We start from the raw sequence: 10,965 nt of genomic DNA, 5'->3' as shown, positions 1-10,965 counted from the left end.
TCATCATCATCGTCACCATCACCACCACCATCATCATCATCGTCACCATCGTTATCATCATCAGTATCACAATCATCAATCTTCATTATCACCACCATCACATCATCAAATATCATCATCATCACCATCACCACCACCACCACCATCACCATCATCATCACCATCCTCACTACCGTCATTATTACTTACATCACCAGCAACCTCATCGGAAGAAGAAGAAGAAGTGATAGAAGAAGAAGAAAAAGAAGAAGAAGTGAAAGAAGAAGAAAAAGTGATAGAAGAAGAAGAAAAAGAAGAAGTGAAAGAAGAAGAAGACGTGAAAGAAGGAGAAAAAGAAGAAGAAGAAGAAAAAGTGGCGAAAGAAGTGAAAGGAGGAGAAGAAAAAAAAGAGAGAAAGAAGAGGGTACATGATGAATAAATTCCCTGACTTAAAAAGTTCCCTAAAGCAAATTTTCACACACACGAAGAGTAATCAGACAGTAATATCCTTTGAAAATAATTTAATAGGAGACAAATCATAATTGAAAATAACTTAGAATATTACAAGATATCTAATTGCATAGACTGTACTGATGCATATAATTTATTTCGAAAGCCCATATACCTGATGGAAGAAGTTATAGACTAAAATTTTAGCTCTCTATAATCATTATATGATAACAATGTAGACACTGAATTATGTTATTATTAAACTGATGTCACTATTTGTATTTATCATCAAACAAAAAATGGCAAACGTCATGATCGTAAATTAATGACATAAACACGTCTTGGAACAGATGAATATAATAATTTATGATGACTAATGCATTCTAAACAATATACGCCCACTCGAATTTGAATAGATACTTTGTAAGAACGACACTTATTAGAAATTCAAATAAAATAATTAATATTTTCTTGTCAAAATAAAAAAAATGTCATTAAAAATTGATACAATTTATTGATAGGCCTATTGACAATAAGCTAGTCATTAAAATAATAGAATTTTGATAGTTTTACCATTGAAGTGGGAGTAAGACTCCGTAGTCGGTGTAGAATATAAAGATACATAAAAATGAATCAATGAACATGAAATAAAATATTATAAATTTCTCTAAATAATTGATTTCCGACGGATAGGCCTACTGCTATCCTAGCAGTCGCAGTGCCTGACATGCAGCCCCTTCCCCATCTCTCTCCCTCCCTCTCTCTTTCTATCTACCACTCTCCATCATGCCCATCCACCCCCTCTCTCTCTCATCTTAAAGAATCACCATTACATGAAATGCTTTTCATTAAAAGTTCAATGCATTTTGATTAAAACGGAGGACTCGTCCTTGGTAATTTTATTGTATTACGATCCACAATGCTCTTGAAATTCATTAGCTTTAACGGGGAGATGAAAGAGATTACAAAAATGAGCTTTGCTTTTACTGCATCTATAAATAGACCATAGTACAGACAAAGCCAGTAAAAAAGCTAATTTGTCATCACAGTTTTTGCCCAACAGTTTTTCCTCCGACGCGTCGGAGGAAAAACTGTTGGATTTTTTTTTATTAAGGTCGAACCGTCGCGACGGTTCGACCTTAATAAAAAAAAATCATAACCGCATGTATTAAATTTCATACCAGACAATTAAGTTTGTAGCTAATGACGGAAGACGCAACCGTCTATGTTTTTTTGTCCACTTTGCATATTTTGTAAGGAAGTTTGACAAGATGTTATGAATCAGAATGTGAGTATAAAACAATATTTCAACGAAATTTTTACTTTAGAAGTATTACAAAACTATGATATTATATTTCACAATAATACAAATTTTTCATTTCAAAATGGAAAGTTGGGTTACAGCAATGATCCACGTATGATAAATGATTTTAGAAGTCAACAAAATGTATTTGATATCATCATAATTCTGCGCTTATGATATTACACGGCAAATAAAAATATATATATATTATCATATTAACCAATGTAAATGGTTGTAACACAAATAAGCATTTTCACATAGATCAATGAACGGGAAAGGCGGTTAATCTGTGTTACGTGTTTTTTACCGTTTTATTTTTTTTTTACAAAGCAATCTTATCATGAAAATGTAAAGGAAAAAAAAAAATCACATTTCTTTGTTTAAACCCCTAACCCCCCCCCCCTCCGGTAGATCCGTAACTGCGGACTCATCCCATAATATATCTGCAAAAAAATCGTATAGTTTTCAGCTCGGTTGTGCCGATTTCATGCTAATATCTAACTGTTACGGCATCTAATCAATCGTCCAAAATCATAGATATATAGGCCTACTGCATGTAGACAAATTTTTCATTGAAGTTTTGACGTAATGGAGAAATGGAACAATGGACTGTATATAAACCCGAGACAAATCAAAATGATTGGGCCCAAGGTCAAGGGGTACGCTGGGTTGCATATAAGAAACAGAATAAATGTATCAAGCAAAATGCTGAAATATCACAAAAATCGGATAATAAAGCAATATTTTATGAAAACAATTATATGCATGCCGTCATAAATATTCTTAGGTGGGCTGATGAAGCTATATCCCCATCACTTTTTCTGATGTTATAACATGAAATCATTATTATCATCATTATCATATTTTCATCCATTACGTGATTTGATATAGCAGCATTGCTGACTTTGAGAACAACTATTGAATAATAAATCACAAAAAACACTATTCATATGACAATAAAATACTATGTTCATTGACCTTAAATGACATTTGTCCTTGGTCATGTCACTTGGAATTCACAAAGGATGTTCAATGATACCTGATTACTCTTAATATATCCAAGTGTCATGAACGAGATTCAAATAGTTTCAAGGTTATGACGGCAATTCAACAAATACCCCAACGTGGTCAAAGTTCATTGACCCAAAATTACCTTTGACCTTGGTCATGAGACCTGAAACTAAAAATGGATGTTTAATGTTACCTGATTACTCTTAATATTATGTCCAAGTTTCATGAACTAGATCCATATACTTTAAAAGTTATACGATGACAATTCAACAAATACCCCCAACATGGCCAAACTCCATTGACCCTAAATGACCTTGACCTTAGTCATGACTTGTGACATGAAACTCGGGCGAAATGTTTAGTGATACACCATTACTCTTAGGTTTATTTTTCATAAACTAGATCAATGTACTACAAAGTTATGACATTTCGAAAACTTAACCTTGGTTTAGATTTCGATGTTGATTCCCCACACATGGTCTAAGTTCATTGACCCTAAATGAGCTTTCATGTAACCTGAAACGCGGGCAGGATTTTCATTAATACTCGATTATCCTTACGTCCAAATAATTATGATGAACTGGGTCCATAATTATGATGACAAAAAAAACTTAACCATGCTAAGATTTCATTGTTGACGACACCACCGTCGCCGCTATGCAGGTGAGACAAAATGTCATATTTTGTTATTCCTCGTCCGATTTTGATGAAATTTTCAGTGTTTTCTTTTTTCTGATTTTACTTAATTTGTTCGAATCATATTAGTTTCAGCATGAAGTACCAAACAGTACTGGTCAACTTATGTTGATACCAAACTATTAGCAAAGTAGGGTTGATCTATCGCGATGTTAAACTAATATGGTAACGTGATTCAACAGCCAATCAAAATCAAGGGTTACGAAAAAGTTACCATTGGATGACATAATTATGAAACGGGTCCCACTGATACTAGACCAACTGGTGCCACACCAAGCGGTCATAAATATTAATGATTACATAACCAATAAACACTGACCATTAATGGATATTTACTAAAACAAATTATCTCTCAGGCTCTGTCTCCAGATATTGTCATTATTTTTCTGAGCCATGGCCAGTGTGACGACATCGCCTAAGTCTTGTTTCGTCGAAGCCCGTCTCAGATATCTGACTTTCCTCATATCTCGCCACCATTTCTCGATTCTCTTGGCGTATTCATCTTCGGTTTCGTGATCTTTCCTCTTCAGCTGATCAGCAGGTATGTCCATCTTCATTCTTTCCCTCATACGCTCGTTCTTCCGACGTCGTATCTCCTTGCGGAGGTCGTTGATGTCGGCACCCTGGGATGCGGCATTTATGAGTTCCGCCTGCGTAAGCGACGTCAGCGTGACTTTCTTCTTCGCGCTGGGCGGGCGAAAGACTTGCCGTCTCTGAGCAAAGTCCCGATCGCGTTTGACCATTTCTCCTATTTCAGCTATAAGTTTATCTTTGCGGCCCTGAAGGTGCATCAATTGCAGCCCGTTTTCAATAACCATGAGGTTTCTCATATCCGTCCTCGTTCGTTCTTTTTTGATGGCATCCATGGCATCACGGAACACACTAGAGCTAGCCTGGTGTCCAGGGGATAAAGGTGTCCTACTGCGATCGGAGCTGCCGACACTTCGGGAACGTCTTCTCTCCATTTCTCGTTTGCTTTCTTCATGACAAGAGAACGTGGATGGCGACGACGACGAGGACGAAGCTCGCATCCGAGATGGAACCGTCGACATGTTCAATGTAGGTTTTATACCAACCTGGTCTAAATTGGGTGTACTCCTGGTCATTGCAGATCTATTAGGTTTCAACAAAGACCTTGTCGGTGGGTGTGTTCTTAAGGGTGTATCGGTGAAAGACTTTCCTCTGACATGTCTGATCTTCGGTGCACTTTGAGAAGTCCTTTCCTTCAAGAAAGTTACACTTTTCTCTTTTGGGTTATTCACAACCTCCGACGAGGTATCGCATTTACCGTCAGATGCCACTCGACTGTCTGTAATCCGCTCGTGTCCATAAAAGGATCTCGATCTTCCACCGAGCGTGTCATTAGTTAAAGATTGGATTGTTCTACAAGACGGAGCATCTTTTCCGCCACTTACCCCGTCTGGCGAATCAATGCCCCTCCGACTTTCAACATCGGCTTCCTCAAGACTGCTCCTTTCCGCTGCAGTCAACCTCTTCGGTTCTTTCTTCTTTTTCCTGATGGTTTCCAACTCGGCAATCTGCGGTGCGGTAAGATGTGACTGCAGATGGGCTATTCGGTTATCTCTCTTTTCCTGCCGGTTCCGGAGGAGTTTTTCGTTCAGCGCCATCAGCTTCAAGAAGTGCTGACGCTCCTGATCGAGGCTCTTCCAGGTGATCTCCAAGGAGAGCTTCTGTTGGTTTTTCTTCGACATCGACGTCCCAATCGATCTCCCACTCGAAGTGGAAGCAGTCGATCGCATTTCATCCATATTCACTTCAAAAGGTCACGTTCAACGAATGAAACAAAATTGTATTCTTTCAAAATATTCAAGATTTATGATCTTACGAGTCCATTATCCATGATTCTCTTGCAACGGATACTCATCTTCCACCCGTAAAAGTATGAATAGTTTTTCCTGTATATTTTCTCATTTCCTTTTATATATAGCTCAAATAATAGATAGTATCATTTTTATATTCGCTCCTGTGATGGCTAAATTCTAAATAACTCTCCGATTCATCAGCATATAGGTTTTGTTTAATATATCATGACTTCACATTTGTGCCAAAATGTAATTTGCTTAATTGGCTTTGACTTCGGAATACAGAGTGCTCATCCGAAACAAGCAACCAACGAGGCTCAGTGGAGAGAGCCTATCCTGCACCCTGGCTAATCAATTTCAATCCAGTCTTTCTTATTCCATGGATATACACTGGTATTGATGAAGTTGTAATTGGATGATCCACCATGAATGTGATACATTATATCCCGTTGCTATGGTAATGATATCACGCTTGAACTTTACGGGGATGGAATTAATGAGAAGGAATGAATATCCAATTTAATTCAATTTTCATAATTGGATAGAGATCGATGTGATCTTAGAGCTATTTTCTATGATGTGATTGTGTGAAGCTTCCATTCCCTATGCCAGCCATTTCTAAGAGATTCGTTGCAAAAGAAATAGTGAATACTTGTTTATTTAAAAGCATCAGGTTTAATTGCTTGGCAATGTGCAGAAATTGAGGAGCACCCGGGAAATTGAACTTCATGTAAGCATAGATTCATATTTAACGATGAACAGACAGCGAGCTTGCAGAACTGTTTGATGAATTAAGTTGACTTTTTCCTCCATTCTTATGAAATTCGACGTCTTGTCAGTACTGTTCAGCTCCGGATGTTTGTTCTTTAAAGACGACGGATTTTAACTCACCCGAATCTCACCCGGATCGATCTGAAATAGAATCAAACAGATAGAGTATTGTCAATAGATGAGATGGACAAAAATTACTTTATATTATCTTTCAAATAATCTAAAATATGCCTTGACTGAAGAATGATTTCTACCTATCTTCATCAATTTGGTAGGAAAGTCATCATTTAAGAAGAAATGGCACAAGCACAAGTTCTTAAACGTGAAAACGAATAGTACAACAAAGCCAACAGGGGCCGCGGAAGCGGGGGGCTGGGGGCAGCTTCAGCCCCCTCTCCACTTTTTTTTCCAAATCCGTGTACAAAAACGCAAAAATTACGATATGATTGTGATTTTTTGCATGGTCAGCCCCCCCCCCCCCACTTTGAAAACCGTTCCGCGGCCCCTGTTCAGAAGACAACCCGTCCCTTACGTAATCAAGGTAAATTTGAGCAAGCTATTATCGATTATCATTCGATATTGACTGTTGTCTGCTGATCGACGGCCTGATGAGGAAACAATGTGATTTGACTACCTGAATACACATTGTTTGTTCGTCTGGAAAAAGAACATTCAGATTTTGACGTACTGATGTAAAAATTGCATCAAGATTCGTTTTTTAAACCAGTAAATCCCGATGTTGTCAAAATAAACTTTATATAAAGGAAGATATTAAGAAAAGATATGATGATAATATTGATATGGTGACGGAGACGATGCGGATGAAAACAACAATGACGATGATGATGATGTTTATAAAGACAATAGGGCCTAATAATAATGATAATTATGATAACGATGATGTTAAAAATAATGATACTATACTACTGCTTTACTGGGGTGTTAAGTCTGACACCATCATGCAGTTGGGACCACACCACACCTGATGTGTTAAAATTATTCCTTAGGGTTTGAGCATAACACCAAAGATTCTAAAAGTAACAACAACAGATGTTGTAATAACATCCATAGGTGTTAAGCTAACACCACAAATTTAACACCGGAGTAGTCAGTGTGTTCCTTTGTGTACATCGGCCATCACCACTGTTTTTGATGTGATATATACTTACTACTGTACTACTACCACCACCACTACTACTACTACTACTACTACTACTACTACTACTACTACTACTACTACTACTACTTCTACTACTACTACTATACTACTACTACTACTACTTCTACTACTACTACTATACTACTACTACTTCTACTACTACTACTACTACTACTACTACTACTATTACTACTACTACTACTACTACTCTAATTATCGACATCATCATCATCATCTTTTACCCAATGCGGGAAGCATATTGTCCAGCAGGGTAAAAAAATAAGCAGCAATTACTTTAGAATGGGCAAAATTTTCATCACACTGAATAAATAAAAATGCCCAAAAGAAATAACCAATGTTGGTTGGACAAAGTACCCTCATGCAGCACTTTTACCCAATATTTTTTTAGTGCACTGCTTTATCAGAGTAATGATGGGCTTTGATTCGCTTTTAGAAGCCCAACTTGTTAGGATTTTCATTCCCAGATCAATCAAAGTCGATAGGAGCATGCACTAGGTTCTATTTAGTAACATAGAATCATGCTAGCTTTGGAATCATGTCATTTCTTCAAGTAACCGCATTAATCTCCCTCAATATAGAATTTATTTGAATGAGTTATCAGTTAGCAGCGTAACAGGAGATACCATAAATATTTGAAAAGTGAACATTATGATACTCGAAATGCAAACTAATTCCCGTATTAACGAACATTACCCATTTTAAATTGGAAATTTAATGATGCTAGGCTGGTTGAAGTCCACCAAGTCAGCAATCGTTCATGTTATAAATGATGACATGATTCAATAAACACATGTGCACACAATGTTGTTATCAACAAATACAATTGATAAGGATGCATGTAAGATGTAGGCCTAGTTTGTGTGCTTAGCAGATCTAGGATTTCACAAAGTAATGCAGGGGTACGTGAGGGACAGAAAACGGTTTGGCAATATGGTTGGGGAAAGAAAGGAATTAAAATGACGTCATATGTTGCAGGGGAAAACGATAGACAGGAAAATGGTGTAGCAAACATGTTTAGCGACAAGGCTCCCCCCCCCCCGATAAAAAGAAAGAAAGAAAGAAAGAAAGAGAGAACGAGAGAGAGAGAGAAAGAAACTTGAGAGAAAAAGAAGGAAGGAAGGAAGGAAAGAAAGAAAGAAAGAAAGAAAGGAGAGAGAGAAAGAAAGAAAGTCACCATGGATCAAGGGACATGGCTCCCAGTGGTTTCTCTCTTGGATGCATTGACATTATATTTACCTGTCAGGCAACCCCCCCCCCCCCCCCCGGATCCGTCAATGGTGTGCACTGCATACGGGATGGTGTGGTGATAGAGGGCACGGATCTGAGATGTCAGCTCGAAGCCGCCTGTCTTTAGACATGTTAGATAGTTGTCGGGAATATTGAATAATTTGAATACCACATTTAAATTCGCCCCCCATGTTGTGGCAGAGTAATATTTTTAAAGCCATATAACGTAAACATAATTCTGCCAAGCATTGTTTGAAGTCTGTGTGTTGGTTTTGAATGGATATAACATACGGGACATCATATAACTTAAATTTGGAATTTCGCAACATTTTGAAGAATAAATTGAGTTCAGTTTTAAACCGGTTGGCAAACATATAAAAAGTAAATAGAAATTCAGCATAGCGGTTTCGATTTGACAACACTCAGTTTCTGGAAAGAAATCATGAATCTCACAAAAAATATGTATAAATGCGGTAAATAATGAAAATGAAAACATTTTAAATATTCGATTCCATCCCCTTCCAACATTACAGTCAGCATCCTATGTATAGAGTGCAATCGTGTTTTGATTGTATTTCTGAAGGGGTTCCCCCCTCTTCTCTGGATAACAATTCACAATGGACTATAAAATATAATAAAATACTCACTGGTACTAGCGGCGTTATGAGCCAAAAATATGACGGGGCCAGAAATGGCGAATCAGTCAAAAATTTGTACAAAGTTGCGAGCGAGCGACATTTCGACATTTTACAAAATCTAATTTTGTCATAATGAAATTTTGACACAATAATATACTTCACTCGTCTCTATTTCCTTTCTCCTTTAGGTACCAGTCACTGGAGTACAGATGGGGGGGGGGGTCCATGACCCCCAAGCTCCCCCCATCTGTACTCCAGTGACTGGTACCTAATTGCACAAAAGATTGTTTCCTCAGGTAATGCGATCGCGAGGGAAGTTGGGTGGTGGCAACCATTCATTGTCTTCTTACTTTTTCATATAGTTGAATTCTCATGCAAAGTGTTAGGGTTGCGTGTGTAATGGGCCAAACAATACATTCCCATAAATCATTTCAAGAAATAAGTTCGTGTACAATGTCCATTTTTTCACAGATGAATGCGACCAAGAATACTCACACAAAGGGTAAAATATGACTCCACAATTACTGCATATATTATTGCCTATACTGTATTGGTTGCCATAACTAGATGGCCCCTTATCCAAAGAATTTCATTGAAGTAAGTTTTAAAAATAAGGAGTGATTTTGAGATCATCATGGCATTAGATAATCCTCATCTGTCAAGATAAATCATCACAGTCATTTCTTTAAAAAAAGTCTATATGTCAATTCAATGGCCAATATACCTACGATAAGATAAGTTGTGGCGAAGATTTTTGTTCATTGCAGAAAAAAGGACCAATGTCACACACACAGGTTTGAAATATACACTACCATGAAATAACATAAAACATCAATTTATGTTCTAACAATCCATCTTCCCTAGAATTTACAAAATAAATATATGTCAATATAGTCTTCAATTATAAGCCATGCTCAGAAGTCCTATAAGTAAAACATTCTTTACCAGGACCATACGATGATGACAAAATTAACTTTTAAACTTACCTCAAAATACCAAAGTAATCTTATTTTTCAAGTATTTATGTTCCAATATATTCCATGTGCAATTGTGCCTTCTCAAAACCAAATACAGCTCAACAATAATGATCTAAACCGGCATGTACAGTATATAACGCGCATAATCCAAGCAAGTTATTCACTTTCATTCGTAGGCTCTTTCTTTTCGTCTTGGCGATCATGGCGATGTAGGTCACTTATTCACAAAAGCTTTAAATCAGGAGGAAATAATGTACCCCAGCAGGTTATGACACAGACAATCTTTGAGAGAATCCTTTCAAAATCTCAAGATGTATTATTAGGCGACCAACCACTTCGGTTACACGCTTGCAATGATTGCACTTTAGTGGGATCGTGGCGCGACGAACGAACGCTTTCAAAACCGACGGTGACGATTAAGTTCCGCTTTGGACTTTGGTTGTAGAGGGTTTTTTTTTTTACACAAAAGTTAAAAAAAGATTTATAATTTATATATATATATATATATATATATTGCAAGAAATCATAAGTGATATGAATGTTTTAGATTCCTGGATGTTGCATTTTCACCAATATATCCACTCCAGTAAATTTACTGAATAGACTTGCCTTTAAATGATAACTCACCTGGGTGATTGGTGGTCAATGCTATAGTACAAGCTGCATTCCTGTGACCCGCCACGCACCACACACACCCCTCCCTAAATACATCATACATTCCATTACGGCAGCAGTTCTATGGCAGAGGGGGAGGGGGAACCAGCTCCCAACCCCATCCCACGTATTTTGCAGTAAACGCGGGTAAAAAAGGTAAATAATTATTACTATCTTAATATGATGTTTGCATGCCCGCCATGCACCAAATTGGCGCCATATACATGCCCTGAGAAATACATGATCGATCGTGTCT

At 37.4% G+C, this 10,965-nt stretch overlaps 1 protein-coding gene across 2 annotated transcripts; it reads right to left on the bottom strand.

Moving 5' to 3' along the window:
* Window positions 1-483: 483 nt before the first annotated feature.
* Window positions 484-10,430, bottom strand: LOC135157705 (uncharacterized). 2 transcript variants are annotated; one of them, XR_010296678.1, is made up of 3 exons: window positions 10,065-10,430; window positions 1,551-6,174; window positions 484-1,498 (listed from the first exon to the last, which is right to left on the bottom strand). XR_010296678.1 is itself a non-coding variant. In XM_064114360.1 (2 exons), the coding sequence occupies exon 2, from the start codon at window positions 5,206-5,208 to the stop codon at window positions 3,775-3,777; it is 1,434 nt and encodes a 477-aa protein (XP_063970430.1). In that variant the 5' UTR covers window positions 5,209-6,174; window positions 10,065-10,430; the 3' UTR covers window positions 484-3,774. The 2 variants fall into 2 exon arrangements, 1 of the variants encoding a protein (XP_063970430.1); XM_064114360.1 differs by having other exon boundaries at window positions 484-6,174.
* Window positions 10,431-10,965: the final 535 nt, after the last annotated feature.

This window comes from Lytechinus pictus, unplaced genomic scaffold, assembly GCF_037042905.1.
Source record: "Lytechinus pictus isolate F3 Inbred unplaced genomic scaffold, Lp3.0 scaffold_19, whole genome shotgun sequence".
Taxonomy (NCBI): domain Eukaryota; kingdom Metazoa; phylum Echinodermata; class Echinoidea; order Temnopleuroida; family Toxopneustidae; genus Lytechinus; species Lytechinus pictus.
This window is presented reverse-complemented; position numbering and strand designations above follow the sequence as displayed.